The following is a 16,810-nucleotide window of genomic DNA, read 5'->3' on the forward strand; positions in this document are numbered from 1 at the left end:
CTATTGGGGTGGCAGTGTAATTTCTTAAAATAGTAATATGAAGAAAGTGTGATCCATGAGAATCAGAATACACTTAAAAACAGAATTTCCCGCCCAAAAGTTGTAAACCATAATCGCCATAACTTTACAGTAACAAACTTTGCAGTTGAACTTCATCAGCCTTCAAACTTATGCTTCATCAGCCATAACTTTACACTTGAACAAACAGAATTTGCAGTTGAGCTTCATCAGCCTTCCAATAACCACCATTGAACATGAGAACTCCAATTGTAGAGGTTTATTGGGAGAAAGGAGAAACCTCCATTGATCTAAAATCAGCCATTGAAGAAGTTTCTACTCGTCTAGAAGATCTAAAATCCACCATTGAACAAGTTTCTACTGATCAAAAAGATCTAAAATCCGCCATTGAAGAAGTTTTACTCATCAAAAAGATCTAAAATCGGCCATTGAAGAAATTTCTACTCATCTAAAACAATCCAATCCACCATTGAACATGAGCACTCCAACTAATGAGGTTTCTAGGGAGAAAGAAGAAGTCTCTACTGATCTAAAATCCGCCATTGAAGAAGTTTCTCAGGAGAAAGGAGAAGTTTCCACTGATCAGTAGAAACTTCTTCAATGGCAGATTTTAGATCAGTAGAGACTTCTTCAACTGAAGAGGTTTCTAGGGAGAAAGGAGAAGTCTCCACTGATCTAAAATCCACTGTTGAAGAAGTTTCTAGCGAGAAAGGAGAAGTCTCCACTGATCTAAAAACCACCGTTGAAGAAGTTTCTAGTGAGAAAGGAGAAGTCTCCACTGATCTAAAATCCACTGTTGAAGAAGTTTCTAGCGAGAAAGGAGAAGTCTCCACTGATCCAAAATCCACTGTTGAAGAAGTTTCTAGTGAGAAAGGAGAAGTCTCCACTGATCTAAAATCCACTGTTGAAGAAGTTTCTAGCGAGAAAGGAGAAGTCTCCACTGATCCAAAATCCACTGTTGAAGAAGTTTCTAGTGAGAAAGGAGAAGTCTCCACTGATCTAACATCCACTATTGAAAAAGTTTCTACACATCTAAAAGAATCCAATCCACCATTGAAGATGAGCACTCCAACTGAAAAGGTTTCTAGGGAGAAAGGAGAAGTCTCCACTGATCTAAAATTCAATCCACCATTGAAGATGAGCACTCCAATTGAAGAGGTTTCTAGGGAGAAAGGACAAGTCTCCACTGATCTAAAATCCACCATTGAAGAAGTTTCTGCTCAACTAGAAGAATTCAACTACGAGGATTGGATTTCAAAGTTGACTAACCTGACGGTATTGGTCTACAATTTTGCCGACCAGCATTTCCCGTCAAGTAAACAACAGAAAATCTCTGACATCGAGCATCAAATTCGTTTGTGCATCAAAGTCCTCGAATCAGTTCCTCAAGGTATGGATTATCCAGAAGAAGAAGAAAATGCATTCAATTTCATTTATCAAGTGAGTTTACGTGATACGAATTCGTGCAGAGAAGAGGGAATCAAATCGTGAACGTACAGTATTCGAGTATCTAAAAGGAAGGTTTTATAATGCGATTCCTGATGTTTATAAGGAGGAAGCAGAGCGTCATCTACAGAAATCTGTGAGTGAAAGAAGAATTACATATTTAATGTGTTGTTTATTGTTGAATTTGCGTTTTGTTTCCTTCTCATTGTACCTTAATTTTATCTACCAGATTGAAATAAATCCGCATCTGCGGAATGCTTGGAATTGCCTCGCCAGTTACTTTACCAAGAAAGGGGATTTCGATAGAGCTGAAAAATACTATCAGATTGCCCTTAAAATGGTTATATTTCGCTGCCTCTTCAGTACTTAAGTTTTCCATTCTCTAAACTTCAAACGCTCCCTTCATTTAATGGATTCCTCATCTTTTATTTGATTTAGGGTAAAGAAAATACCATAATTTTACGTGAACTTGCAGCCCTTGAACTGAAGCTTTCACGAGGTGAATGTAATTCTTTTGTTTATTTCTGGTTAATTTGCTTTGTTCCATCTAGTTCTCATGGTTTGTTTTGTGTTTTAGACTCTGTCTTAGGTGATTATAAAATTCGAAGTTAGTGTATTTTCCCCATTATTTTTTTGCACTACATCTGTCTTTGAAGTTCTAATTCTATCCTTAATTAGATACTTTACATTTCTCCAGTCTCTTATTAAGTTGATAATTGTATCTCATGGAGAAAATTCTGAAACCTATATTTACTTTCTTTTCTTAGTGGCTGCTGCTGATCTCTTCATCTGATTGTATATCTATTTCATAGTTTCTGAAAATCCAGCCAGCACATTGAAGAAAGCATCAAATATGCCCAAAGGACGCTCGTTCTGGATGACAAGGATGGAAATTGTATATGTAAGACTGCAAACAAAATCTAGTTAAAAGAGGAACTACTTTAAATTCTAATCACTTACCTCTGAGATTCTCTGATAATTGTGTCATAAACATTCTGTGATTTAGCACCCTCAGCTTTACCAATTTACTAAATTTTTACTTGGTGTTTTTCATTGATTGTGTTCACCCTTCACATATTGTTTAGCTATAGTTAAGAGGTAGCATACAATTACAATTAAGACAGATGAAGGTGCAGAAATTATATACTCTGGTACAGGGAACCATGAAGTACCATATATGCAGTATGTGGAATTTATAAAGTGTATGCTACTTATGAAAACATCCAAGTGTCCTTCTTTACTATAAAGTGTATGCTATACGTATGAAAACATCCAAGTATCTGCACACAATTTTAGCTATAATAAACATTTTGATAAATCCAATTTTCAAGTCCTTCACTGAACTTCATTTGGTTCGTAGATACCTTAGGATAGGATGTGCATATTTCAATTACTTTCTTCTGAGTGGAGGACGGGATCACAATAATCTTCAACTGGCATTAGAGGCATACAAAAAAGCTGTAAGTAGTTCTTACAATCTTCTCTCTGTGTATTTATTTCCCGCTATATGTGTAAAGTATTTGCTCCCTGCGAGCCTGGTTATTTTAGATACTTGGAAGTTTCTTCTGATTTCCTACCCTATTTCAGAAAATCTATGTTGCAGTGAAGTCAAACCCACATCTTGAATACGACTGTAGCATGGTAAGTTGTTGAAAAAAACAACTGATTTTCACTTATGAACTGTTGTATCATATATAGGATCTTTCAAAACACAAGGTTCTCAATTGTTGCTAATTATCACCTCGTATTTTTATGATCGTGTTCTTAAAGAACAAGAGTTAGAAAGACTAAAAATAAAGAAAAAGAAAGAAAGACAAGAGACTATGTATCAAGTTGTACACTGCACCGTGCAACAAGGAAAGGATATAAGTTTGCAACTTCTTGTGTGGATCACAGATAGACCTTCTTTCATCATCTTTAAGGTTGCAGAGAATGCCTCTAAATAAGCTTGGCTCTCTCAGAGTTTGAATGAAACCATTCAAAAAGAAGACACTGAAAACTTTACAGATAAGACTAAAGTTGGTAAACTAAAGGCAAAAGTCATGAATACAAATAGAAGCATTCTCTCATAAGTTGAAACACACATGAGGATACAGGTTATAATAGGTCAAGGAAGCACTAGAAACTTTACAGAGAAAAAGAAAGTCGTACGTGAAAACACAATCTGATAATAACTCATTGAATTAGTTACCTCTTTCTGGTAGTTAAGGGTTATGTCTGACTATTACAAGTGTGTATATAGAGAATCGAGTTTGGTACGAAAAAAATAGAAAATGACTATTACAAGATCTGCAGAGATCAGTGACATGTTGAATTGAGTTTGGTACGAAATAATCTATCTAGAAGAACAAGTGTGTGTCTAGGGAAGTACAACTTCGAAGTAGAAAAACAGTCTGATTTAAAAGAATTGGCTTCAGCAAGTTTGAAAGTTTTATGCTTAGTGAAGAAAGAGCCATTAGTCTCTAAAAAACCTCACTTTTATTTATCTTCAAATTCTATGTTTGCACATATCATGATATCTTAAATATAGACTTCACTTTCCCCCTTTCTAAATTCAATGCCATGTTGGGAAAATTTGATATTCCAAGAGGTATTCAAGGAGTCACTCCCAACATGTCACAGTGGAGTGTTTGATGTGTTCACATATACCTGTCACTAGTATGGAACTCAATCCTGTTTAAATACTGATTTCATTGTCAGAGTTACCAAGGAAAGCTTTCTGTTTCCTGCTATAACCAGTCAATATCTACAAAGTTCTACTCTGACAAGCTTTAGGTAACAAGTTCTAATGATAGCTAGGATGGACATATACAAACATGAAATCTGATTTTATGGTATGACAGGAAGAACACCAAAACATAGTCATGCTTTTGTATGATTTGTAAAATTGTTTTAATGTGTAGGTTTGAGGTGCAATTGATTGGGTGAATCTTGGAATATTGCCAAAACAAGTAGAGGCTAGGAAACTGGAATAGGCAGCTAAGATTATATGGAATGAAGAGTTGTTTATAGAAATACTCTAGTTGGTTGCTAAGTTAGTAATACTATTTGTATCAACTTGGTAACTCTACTATGGCTACCCCAGGAAGCTTGGTTAAGTATCTCCTACTTGACGAATTTTTTACTGAATCCTTTTCACTTACTACAGCAACAACAACAACATCCTCAATGAAATCCCACTAAGTGGGGTCTGGGGAGGATAGAGTGTATGTAGACCTTACCACTACAAATAGTTGCAAAGGTTTAAGCATTAAGCATTAGAAGTATGTAAAAGAAAAGGAGATGAGGTACTGACAAATTCTTGTGTCCTTAAATAGTCCAATTTATTTGTTCAATGAGTTAACTGAGCCCCTCCTGTATTTGATTGAACGGTGCCTGGGGTTACATTTTAGTTGTTTCTTCTTCTTTGATTTCTAGAATTTTTTCTAGAAACAAGAATGTTATGATACAGTCTTTAAAATATAATGCCTTAAGATTCTCAATTGTTAAATGCTTTCTTCTTTTGAAGCTGTTAAGACATGATGAATGAGATTGTGAAGGATGCATTTGAATTAGGTGATCCTGCTTTTCAGTTTAAGCGTAATGAGAAGAATAAGGGGAAGAGTAAGAGAAAGAGTAAGGGAAAGAGTAAAGGAAAGAGTACGGAAACAAGCTTGCCTGACCTGATCCAATCACTTGCTAATATTGATGGGAAGGCTTTACATTCTTCTTAGATATTGAACTGTAAACAATGAGGTATATGATTTAGCTATTTATCTATTAGTTGAGGTAATAGAGTGCTTTCTGGCAGTGAATCCTCCATACAACAGAGCAACAATGGATCTCTTAACTGAAGGCCCTAACAAATGGATGGCAGTTATAGCAGCAGTACGGTGCTTAGTTAAATATGAGTATAAAGCTCCAGTGTAAGTTACTTCATTTTCTTAACTGAAGGCCCTAACACAGGAGTTGTTCATTTTCAGCATTTCCTTTACAAGTGAAAGTTACTTGTGTGTGCATCCCCACTTTATGCTTAAATACTTATTTCTCAATGTGTACTCTTATTCTCCAGATACTATATGCTCTGTGTCTCTGATGAGAATAGTTTTGTACTTACAGTGTTCGGCATACAGAAGGAAGCAGTAAGCACTACTTTATAATGTTTAATTGTTTCTTGGTATATTTTTCCATTAAGATCTTACTTCCTAGAAAAAAGTGGTCGAGTGAAGTATAGTATCTAGGAGAAAACGAGATAAGAAAATCATCAAATAAATTTCAGATATTGACACATTAGTTTGCTGCTAAACTGCTGCAGCACTACATGCCTAAAAAATAAGCGAAGGATCTTTCCTACCTTTTATCACTTTCTGGATGAAAAATTAGATGAAGGGGAGGTACTTCACTTCTTTAATAAGTAACCACACACTAAAGATGTGAGTTAGCATTTCATAAATTTTCGGTAAATTGGAATAGTTTGTTTCCTATATCATACTATCGAACACCATTTTTATCTTGATTTTCTCATTCTTCCATACTTCATTTACCACTTAAATAATCCATAAGTGAACCGGAATATCTCTTTGTAATGGTGATCATCTCATTCAAAACCTGATTTTCCCCACCAAATTATTATCTAGTGAATAAAGAAGTGAAAAATGACACAGGAACTAGATTTTCACATCATTACTTAACAAAATACTCTTCTTGACAGATGAAACAAGGAGATCAGGTCACACTATTGGATCCCATTTGCAAATTTGTTGATTTTGAATGGGAAGGAAAGGTAAACTCGTTATAATATCTGTGGTATTTCTGATGCTCAAAATATGTCATTTTGCTTTCTAAATCACTTTTTTTTTTTTCCTGTAAGCATCAGATATTAGATGTGTTCTATTAGTTTATATTCCTTTAACTTGTGTATCGACTCCACCTTATAACACTTCAGGGCAGTGTGCACTTGAGCCTCTAGAAGTGGTAAAATTGACAAGCTACTTACCTTTTCTTGGTTATAACTGATTGGAGGCAGAGCCTTCTTCTCTAAAAAGAAAGATGAAGTCATTTCTTGCTATATCTGAATTAAATAACACCAACAAGTTTCCAAATGAATTAAGGTGGCTACTTTTGGCATGTGAGTAATTGGATGAAAAATGATCATGTCAATCATTTGCCTTGCTCGTGTGATTTATAATAATAATAATCTGCCAGCCAAATTTTGTCACTCCTCACTAATTAATATATTGTTATTTTTACTGCAGCACTATCAATTCAAGTCTGTGCGAGTTAATCTTCTCGAGCAAGTCCTTGTAAATGGAAATGCCCTGTCTCCTAATTTTGCCATGCATGAATCACTACAATAGGCATAACTGAGGACAAAATACTCGTCTATTACGTGCTGGTGTGGGAACTTGAAATGAGAAAAACTCTACTGCCTGTGTATTTTTTTTTTCCAATCTGACAATGCCATTTCCTCTGATGATATATTTTTTTGACATTTGACAGAGATGACTAGTATGTAGTAAAACTTGTGTTCACTTTGTAGTTCTTTGGTCAAATCCAATTCAGTTTGTGGTACTGTCCTGCTATCTCTTGCACTACTGTCTTTTAACTGTCTAACTAAAGCTTGTTCTGTCTAACTCAAAGACATCGATCTTGAGAAAAGGATAAAATATACTTTCCTTTCTCTTAAAGGGGAAAAGCTTTTATAAAAACCTGGAATTGATTAATATTTTCATATTCTTATACATACTTATAGGGAACGTTGCACGTTTGTCTCCTACTATTTTATAAAATTTACACAAACATAATTTTATGTTGATAGTTATTTATCGCATAATTTATTTTTATAGATATGCCAAAACTTGTATTGATTAATATGTATATGTATAAAGTTTACATTTTCATCCAAAAGAAAAAATAGAGATTCGAAATATAGTCGTCTAGACTAAGATATATTCTAATAAATATATAGATGTTTTCTCTATACAGACGCAACCATTTAGATTAATATTATAATTTTATTTTTACTTATTTGTTTGACAGCTAAGAAATACTCAAATATGTAAAATCAATTAAGATTATATAACACCTAATCTGATAAGATGAATATTAGCTTTAAATTTAAGAAAAAAATAGACAACATTATGGAGTATTATCTTCTATAAATATTATATGATAATAAGAGTACATCATCATTTTTATTTTTTTATTTTTATCTTATTGTCTACTCAGAGGCGTATCTAAGGAGGGGTCACTGGGTTCACGTGAACCCATGGTCCCCTCCCGAGATCATATATAGTAGTGTTATAATTTTAAAAAATAATTGAAATATATATGCGTGAACCCACACTTCAAGTATCTAGATAATGCGATTATGACTGGGTGCACCTCTCTCCGCGAGGTTAGAAAGTTGAATTTTATATTTATCTTGTTTTATTTTGCTTTCTAAAATTAGATAACACTTCTCTAAGTGGTAATTGGTATATAAGAACTAATTTTAGTACCTATAATTTTAAAATTTTAACGGTTTTCAGTAGTAAAAACCTAAATGTCGAACCGATCAAATTTATAGATCAACTTTTATATAACAGTGCACCCATCATCTCAAAATCTTGGATACGCCTCTGTGTCTACTTTCATTTTCATTTTCCTCTCTTACTACGTACATATATAAATACTTCCCACTTTGTGCCTACATTCATTCAAATTCTTCAATTTCCACGTTTATGAAAAATCCAATGTTATGGAAAATTAACCCAAAAGCATTTTTTAAACTAAAACTTCTAGTGTTTTAATTTTTAATATAAATTTAAAATGCTCCAATACAAAAAGGGAAATGACATAAGAAGAAAATTATACTAATACAAGAGATCACGTACGTAGCTTTAAATCAAAATTATTGTAGAATTCACGATCCTTATTTTCTTTCTTCTTATTTCACCCCATGATAAGCTTTAACTGAAATTACAAAATGATCTTGTATTGTTAATGCCTTGGTATGTCACATCTTTACATTATACTTATTTCTATAAAATTCAGACTATGAAGAATTTGGACTTGGGATAGAAAATGTGAGATGGTGAATGCATATAATGTGTCTGTTTGTACATAGTATTTTCAAAATTTAAGAAAAGATTCATTTTTCTTTTTTATGAAGCTATAACTAAGAATTTTTGAAGATTTCGATATTGGCATGTGTAATTGAAGAACAAAAAAGTGTCTAATGATGTAACGGAAGAAAAAAAAGAGACTGTTAATAATTTAGCGACTTAACTTTTCTTTTCAATACCTTAAATGTATTAAAAAGAAATTAAAATAGAAGAAAATGCCACTTAACTTTTATAGAGCCCTTTTGTAATCCAACTTTCAACTATAAGGTTATCGTATTACACGTGCAATACACTAATGTTTGACAGACGTCCCCTCAGAATTTGGCTTGTCGTTTATTGTCTGACATGACCATTTAAGATGAGAAACAACAACATCTTTCTTCTTACCCCATTCACGAATCCTTATATGAAATTCAGCCGCAACAATTAATAAATAAACACCTTGAATTGATGTCAAAATGAACAGCTTAATATATATATATATATATATATATTATAGAGAGAGAGGGGGGGTGGAGCTACATACAAATTTAGCATCATATATAATTGCTTATTTCTAAGGTATAGAATGAATAATGTCAAATACTCGGTGCAGATAAAGTTATGCCTTTCAATATTATGAATTACCAAATATAAGGAAAGAATATTAATCATAAAATACCATACATAAAAAAATAAACTATCACAATTATATTGATGTAGAATAAACACAAACTTACTTTCTTGAAGCTTGTTATAAGATTATAGGAACTCACTCTCATGTTCGAACTCAGTTATACATCCTTGACTAAATTTTTATTGCTGCAACAAAAAAGCATCCAAAAAGTTTAACAATCAAATATTGTTTAAATAACTATCAAAGGAAAATCAACTACAAAAAAAATAATATAATATTTTCTAATACAATTGAGAATCTAATAATTCGAAAATTAAAAAACACATGAACCATAGAAAATGTTGTTAGGTCTGGAATATATATAGTAAGAGGATGCATATTTTTTTGACTTATGAAATTCTTCTTTAATAGACAAATAAATAAAGAAAAGATCAATTGAATAGATAAGATGAATATGAACATTTCAAATTTTATTTTCCAACCTTTGAGATTCTCATCAAACGTAATTAATTGGTTAATATGTGGTCACTTCCCATTTAATTGATTATTGTCATTTATTAGATGGTATAAATTTATTATTTGGTACAAAAATATCATAGAATCAGTATTTAAATTAGGGGTTTGTAACGTTTGTATTAATTTTAATGTAGATTTTTGTACTTATTTATTTTGAACTTATGTTTTCCTACTTTTAAATAACTTACAATTCAAAAAATAATTAAAAATAATATTATTTAATTAGTTAGATGTTTAATTTAGTCTAGGGGTAAAATGGTAATTCAACTTTTCATCTTTGGAGCTTCCACTTATAATAATATATATGACATATGATGATGATATGATGTGTATTACATGACGCGATATACACATACAACACACGTGTCGAAGAACTAGTACTGTATTATAAATGGGAAGCCACCAAATAAAAAATTGGATTACGTAAAACTGAATGACCATTGTGCGCTTAGTGGAACACTGCTTTTTATATAAATTTAATTCCTACATGAACTTAATTGTGTAGTTGTACATTGTTTACCAGTGAGGAAACTGAAGAATACAAATAGGTGAATTAGGTGTAATTGGTAGGAATAATTACACTCTCCAATCTCCAATTTTCAAGGAGAGGTTATGAATTGTTGGTAAGGTTATAGACTTAGATTTTTCTTCTTTTTTTTTTCTTTTTTTTTAAAATCATTTTTATGTATGTTATATTGAAATTTGACATAAGACTAATTTGTTTTGAATTTAGAAATTATGTTAAATTTTCAGTTTCATTTGTTTTAGTAGTATTGACTTGAGACTTCACATTGCAAGTCATTTATTTTTTAGTTAGACTAGATAGATTATCTTTTGGTCAAATATTTTAATGATTTATGACCATTTATTTATAATATTAATCTTTTGTTAAACATGCATTTCATGATGTTTATAGAAATCTTGTACTTTTAGTTTTTATGATTAGTTGAATTTATAAATCAATTATTTTTTTATATTATTAGTTAAGACTTAAGAACATAGGTTTATTAGTAATATATTTTTAAAAGACACTATATATCTTAATTATTTTATTTAATATCGTCTATAAAGTTTCTTATTTGTCTAATATAAAATTTGAATAATTAACTTTTATTTTAAGATATATATAAAGTTAAAAGTTGAATTACGGTTTTACCTCACTATAAATTAGAATGTCATAAAAACATTTAATTATTTAATTTAAATGCTAAATTGTATCATTTTAATAAAAATATTAATGGCTTTTGCACTTTCTTAGATTAATTCATAAATAAAATATCTAATTTAATAATATTTATCATCTTGGATTACATTTTACCCTTACACTAAATTAATTTTTTATAAAAAAAATAAAATAATTAAATATTAAATGTTTGTAAAAAAATTTAAATGACCATTTTTCATTCACGAAATTAATTTTCATCTAATAATTTATGCTTAGAAACTAAATTATTACGCAACCATTAATGTTTCAATGCACAAAAAACTAATAATGGTTTTTTTTTTAGGAATTTCAAAGGTTATTTTGAATTTAAAAGCAATTTAATATGGTTTATGTATTAGCAAAAAGTCACATTATCCAAGAAAAAATGTTAATATTGTCATGCATTTATATCATGATTAATTTGCACTTATCTAACTCTTGACTATACACATTCTCTTATAATTTTTGGATTATCCATACATTTGACATCTATAAATATGAAAAATATTGGAGTAAACAAGATCATATGATATATAAAGAATGGGCAAGCTAAGATTTGGGGGATCAACTTCTTTAAGGATGAACAAAACATTTTTTTTTACTCTTTTTTTTAGAAGAACAAAGGTGAATGATCTTTAGGAAGGATATGTTTTTTTAGTACATAATTTCCTTCTTTGAATGTAAATAAAGAGTCATGCATCAAAATATAAGATCATGACTCTTTACTAATATACTTGTGTGATGTAATTTGTAAAAAGATTAATTATAATTTACTTGATCTTTTTAACGATTAAATTATTGTACTATAATAATTGATAATAAAAGTTATTTAATTTGTTCTTATAATTTTATTAATTACTTATTTATGTTTATTTTTTGTAAGGGATGTGTAAGATAGAACATATAAAACTACATTTTTTATCAATTTTTTCTGAAGGGGTGTACAAGATTGAAACACGATGAATAATTTGAAATGTAGAAAGTAACGTATAATTAAATTATTAATAACTTCTTTAATTCATGGAAGAAATAATGATATAAATGTTTTATCATTATTTATTTATTCATTCATTCATTTATCCTTTTGTCTCATTTTGAGAAAGGCAAATTCAATGTTTCAACTTTTGATACCGTTTCATATTTTAAGTTGTCACTCCATTGATGCTATGTTTTTGTATGCTAAACTCATTTTTAAAATAATTAATTTTTTAGGATTCAATATCAGATCCCTTAATAATAAACAAATTAATATTGATTATTAATTGTAGCCTTCATTTTATTTTAATTAACTCCTAGAACACTACAAAAAAAACAGGCTTATTGCGACGGTTTTTTAGACGTAATACGACGGTTTAAAACCGTCACAACACATTGTAACGGCGTTTTGAGAAAAGGTCTCAATCCCGCCTGTCACAATTGTACTGCGACGGTTTTTTAAAAAACGTCGTAATATGTACATAATAACCGCCGCAATATCTCATAGTTAATGCGACATTTTTATTGTATAAAGGTGACGGTTCTTAACCGTCGCAATTGGGTAAAAAATCACACGACATTTTTTATTACGATGATTTAAAAACGTCCTTATCTTCTTTTGTGACCACAAAACTTTTTAATTTGGTCAATCCACATTTACCTCTTATTTTATTGCACACCATATATTTAAATTTATATAATTAGTAATTTTAAAACAAACATAAAAGATCAAATAAGCAATTTATTCATCATATAAAACAAAAGTACTTCAAAATTACATCATCAAAATACTAATGTTTTGAAGAATTACATCATAAAATACTAGTTTCAAAGTATCATTCACCAAGAATATCCAAAAAAAAAGAAAAGATACAAAAAATGATTTCTAATCGATGTTTGATCCATCATCATTGTTGCTTGCATTTCAAGGTTTCTAATCGATGCTTGGTCCAATTGGTGACAGATGAGCACCACTTCCTACATCTGATGCCTGAAAAAATAAATATTAATTGGCGGGCAAGCTGACATCTGCTATTCAATCTTAGCAGAGTGAAAAGAGCATATGAAACTTAACCAGCTATTCAATTCCTATTTATTTGTGCTAGCAGAGTGAAAAGAGCACATTAAACTGTAAAACATAAACAGAGAAGAAAATAGACAATAATATATCAAACTGTGATAAACTTTAAGACCTGTGAGAAACAATCCATAAAGAGAATCTACACATTAGTGAGCATGACTAATGTGTCATCAGGACTCCACATTACACGGCTAACTGATGCAAAGTACTCACTTGCCATAGATGCCTGGTTGTTGTTCAGATAATAAATTGGTAACTATGAGACTTATAAACCATCCATATGACCATAAATGATAAACAAGTGTGAATGCAATCAACAAGTTCCAAACGTACCTGTAGAGCCACTGAACATTGTGAAAGATCCCAAATCTTGAAATTTCTGTTAGCAATCCTCTCCCTAGAACCCAATTCCCAAAGCATAATCTCTCATGTGCCAGTACCAACTGAAAATAAAGAACCATCAGTAGCAGCCCAAAACAAATGTACAATTGGTGTAACGTAAAAGAAGATCTAAAAATCAAAATGAGGGAAATGAATTAAAGAAAACCAATTTCACTGTGTGGAAACTAACCAAGAAGCGAATTCTGCTGCACCAGATGGAAATCCATACTAAATAACTCCCGCAATTATGCCAGCTGCTTTTCCAATAGGTACACCATATTCATTACATTCTACAATTATCCGCAATCCATTTTCCAAGTTATGAACATCCTTAAGCTTCAATCTAATCATTTTTATCACTTAATGTTGATCTTAAATAAAATAAAGATCAAGCTAACAATAGATTTACCCATGAACAAAACAACAAGTTGATAGATAAATAGTAATTTAAAAAAAAAGTTGATAGGTAAATATAGCAGTATTTTAAACAAGTTATCGTCGTTCATCTATGTACCTATAACATCGACAAACTAGTCACGATTGTCTTCATTTTTATGTTTGATTGGCTTTGAAGAAACTCCATCAGATGTAGATGGAGCGACAGACTGTGAAGACACTCCATCGGATGATAAAGATGGAACTTGATAACTTCAATTTTTATTGTGATGATGAAGATGAAGCTTGACCCTGATGTTGAAACTGTGACCACTGTCCTGAAGCAAGTGAAGAGCTCTCGACTGATTTGAACATATTTTTATATGGATTTTGCTTCGGCATCTCTACATATTAAAAAAGTTGTAAGCTTTCACACATATAGCCTCGAATATCAGTTGTCCCTCAACTTAAACAAACAGGAAATTTATGTTCTATTTCAACTCAAGCTCAGTAGTAAAAAGTCACTTTGATTTTTGGATTAGAGGATATGAGCTAAAATAAAAAAGGAGGCTTAACCATGGTAGAAACAACTATTCTCGCATCTCCTCCATTGCCTTATTCATCTAATCCTTCTATCCTTCCAACTCCCTTAAAGTACTCTCTTTCTTTTCCTACTATTTTCTTTTATCTCTGATTTACCTCTTATAAAAGGATTTCATTTGTTTTGGTTTGTTTCTTGTAGAAAGCAGAACAAAAAATCATAATAGACTGATGATTTTACCCCTTAAGGAGCAATAATAGAATGATAATTTTACTAAATCACTCTTAGATTAGCAATAATTAGAATGATGATTTAAAGATATACTAAGTCAATAATTACTTGTCCAGTATTGACTTACACATAAACATGGACTATATGTCAAAATAGAATTACAATATCAGTGAGATCATGCAAGGAAAGGAATGTTACTTCTCAGCCAAACACCATCCAAAACAAACATGACATGAGCACATCTATAAAGAACTACTGGAAAAATAACAATGGCATGTCTGAAAAAACCTTTTTAATGATCTTCTGTGTCTAATCGAGGAGTGGATGAAATAAAAAAGACTATACTATTCTGAATTTTCAACTTATACTCTCGATTTGCTGTCCGAGAACTAAAATAACAAAATGTAACTCAAATTTAAAAGAAAGAAAAAACCTAACAAAAACTTGAATTCTACATACATGAACCCTAACAAATCTCTACAATCTCAAACATGCATGGACCTTAACAAATAGAAAAGCGAATATAGAGATTGAAAAGAAAAATCAGATCGAAAATAACCTAGCAGAAAGCCTTCCCATCAACTTGGAGCTATTTCAGAATGAACAGAACAAAAAACTTTGTTGGTGAGGAGATGGTGGTCGCGGCTGCTTAGCTGGTAAGCGAAAAAGTGAGAAATGTGAGAATGTATAGAGAAGCCTACACTATAGATATATGGTGACTTTACCGGAGATTTATGGGAGCTCACCGGAGAGCTTATCGGAGCTGATTTGGGCGATTGATTTGAGGAAATGGAGAGTTTTGCCGAGCTGATTTAGGGATTGATTTTATGAGAGTATAATTGATTTTCATACCGCAATGAAATGAAAATCAGCTGACTGAATTTCTTAAGAGTAAATGGAGTTTCCTTCTAATTTAGGAAAAGAGATAACAAATTGAGTTTATTGATAACAAATTAATTAAGGAATAAAGATATGTCAACGAATAAAATAAATTTCAATTTGATAAAATTTAAAAGGAAATCTGTTGGGCAATTAATAATACTAATTAATAAATTAGTATATTTATTATGCGTAATGTAAGTGGCGGTTTGAAGTGTCGCAATTGAAGTACAAACCGCCACAATTAAAATATTTAAAATGACATTTAAAGAAACGCCCTATTAATGTGTATTTGTGGCGGTTTATTGAAACCGCCACAATATTTTCGTTTTTTTGTAGTGGAAGTGGCTGTCAAGTTCTTTTCATTTTTCATCTTTCTTCTTTTCTCTAAACTTTTTCTTGAGGTAATTAACATATGAGATAACAATATACATATATTAATTTGTGTTTACAATTATAGTATTTAAAGTTACTAATATTATCATCTTTTATTTTCTATTTGGTAGAAGAGATACTTTGTTGTCATATTTCAATTTGTATTGGTATCCAAGAGTAGATTCCAAATATTTGAATTATTTTTTGTTTGAAAATGAATGATATTCATGTAATTGTTATAAATCCATTGAATAGTGGATTGTCCATTTGATTTCTTCAAGAATTAATTAAACTCATGTATGTATAATTCTAAGGTGATATGAACCTTGGTGGATAACTATGTATAATTTCAAGGTGACCTTTGGCTATGATATCTCAACACTATAAATAGAGATATCATTCACCATTTGGAGGGCACATTTGAATAGAAGAAAAGTCTTCTCCTTCATCTATTTATCTTGTCTTTGCTTAATACTCCCTCTGTCCCTAATTACTTGTCCACTTTTGAATTGACACACCTATTAAGAAAACAATAATTGATATAGTGAGTTTATCATTTTACCCCTATTAATTATTAAGTGGGTGAATTAAAAACTAGTTCTACCATTTTCAAAGTAATTAATTGAGGGTATAATGGGTAAAAATATTGTCCTTTCTTGATTTGTCAAAATGGACAAGTAATTAAAGACAATTAAAAAAGGAAATGTGGACAAGTAAATAGGGACAGAGGGAGTATTATATTGTTCTGAGCTTAATTTTATAATATGTTGTTAGCACGGGACTCTAATATCATTTTGATTTTTCCAAGCTGAGCATCACTCCTTATTCTGGTATGTATTCATAGCTTTATTCAGATCCTCTCTCTTATATCAGGTATGCATATACTATAAACATAAAGTTCTAGAGTTGGCTGTCAGTTTATACTTTGATGCAAATATTTTACTATTATGTGTTTAATGATCATAACAGTCATTTTTTAGTAGATCTTTATTAATATGTTCTTACTTTCATATTAATTGGTTTGTAGGAGCAACTAGTTTTGCTTTGGAAAGCTAACAAGGAGGTCGTCTACATTTTTAGGGACGTT

General features: G+C 31.0%; 1 protein-coding gene and 1 long non-coding RNA gene across 11 annotated transcripts; one reads left to right on the top strand and one right to left on the bottom strand.

Moving 5' to 3' along the window:
- The first annotated feature begins 372 nt into the window (after window positions 1-372).
- LOC102594230 (uncharacterized) lies at window positions 373-7,025 on the top strand. Of its 8 annotated transcripts, none has more exons than XM_015310084.1 (11): window positions 373-1,408; window positions 1,488-1,600; window positions 1,694-1,804; window positions 1,903-1,969; window positions 2,277-2,365; window positions 2,825-2,924; window positions 3,052-3,105; window positions 4,973-5,369; window positions 5,516-5,585; window positions 6,155-6,226; window positions 6,699-7,025. In XM_015310084.1, exons 1-6 carry the CDS (start codon window positions 619-621, stop codon window positions 2,831-2,833), a joined length of 1,179 nt encoding a protein of 392 aa, XP_015165570.1. In that variant the 5' UTR covers window positions 373-618; the 3' UTR covers window positions 2,834-2,924; window positions 3,052-3,105; window positions 4,973-5,369; window positions 5,516-5,585; window positions 6,155-6,226; window positions 6,699-7,025. The 8 variants fall into 8 exon arrangements, with proteins under 8 accessions (XP_015165570.1, XP_015165571.1, XP_015165572.1 ...); XM_015310085.1 differs by having other exon boundaries at window positions 5,020-5,369; XM_015310086.1 differs by having other exon boundaries at window positions 5,037-5,369.
- A 6,086-nt stretch (window positions 7,026-13,111) lies between these two features.
- Window positions 13,112-14,693, bottom strand: LOC102595450 (uncharacterized). Of its 3 annotated transcripts, none has more exons than XR_001473854.1 (4): window positions 13,837-14,693; window positions 13,513-13,693; window positions 13,275-13,384; window positions 13,112-13,167 (listed from the first exon to the last, which is right to left on the bottom strand). It is a non-coding gene; the product is annotated as an uncharacterized lncRNA (long non-coding RNA). The 3 variants fall into 3 exon arrangements; XR_367523.2 differs by having other exon boundaries at window positions 13,513-13,612; window positions 13,837-14,514; XR_367522.2 differs by having other exon boundaries at window positions 13,513-14,433.
- Window positions 14,694-16,810: the final 2,117 nt, after the last annotated feature.

The sequence above is a fragment of the Solanum tuberosum genome, unplaced genomic scaffold (genome assembly GCF_000226075.1).
Source record: "Solanum tuberosum cultivar DM 1-3 516 R44 unplaced genomic scaffold, SolTub_3.0 scf00122, whole genome shotgun sequence".
Classification (NCBI taxonomy): domain Eukaryota; kingdom Viridiplantae; phylum Streptophyta; class Magnoliopsida; order Solanales; family Solanaceae; genus Solanum; species Solanum tuberosum.

Bases quoted from the DNA above. Each gene is read 5' to 3' on its own strand.
- LOC102594230 (XM_015310084.1), top strand. From the start codon at position 619: ATGGCAGATTTTAGATCAGTAGAGACTTCTTCAACTGAAGAGGTTTCT. The intron at 1,409-1,487 runs GTATGGATTATC...GAATTCGTGCAG, and splicing joins CCTCGAATCAGTTCCTCAAG to AGAAGAGGGAATCAAATCGT. The intron at 1,601-1,693 runs GTGAGTGAAAGA...TTTATCTACCAG, and splicing joins AGCGTCATCTACAGAAATCT to ATTGAAATAAATCCGCATCT.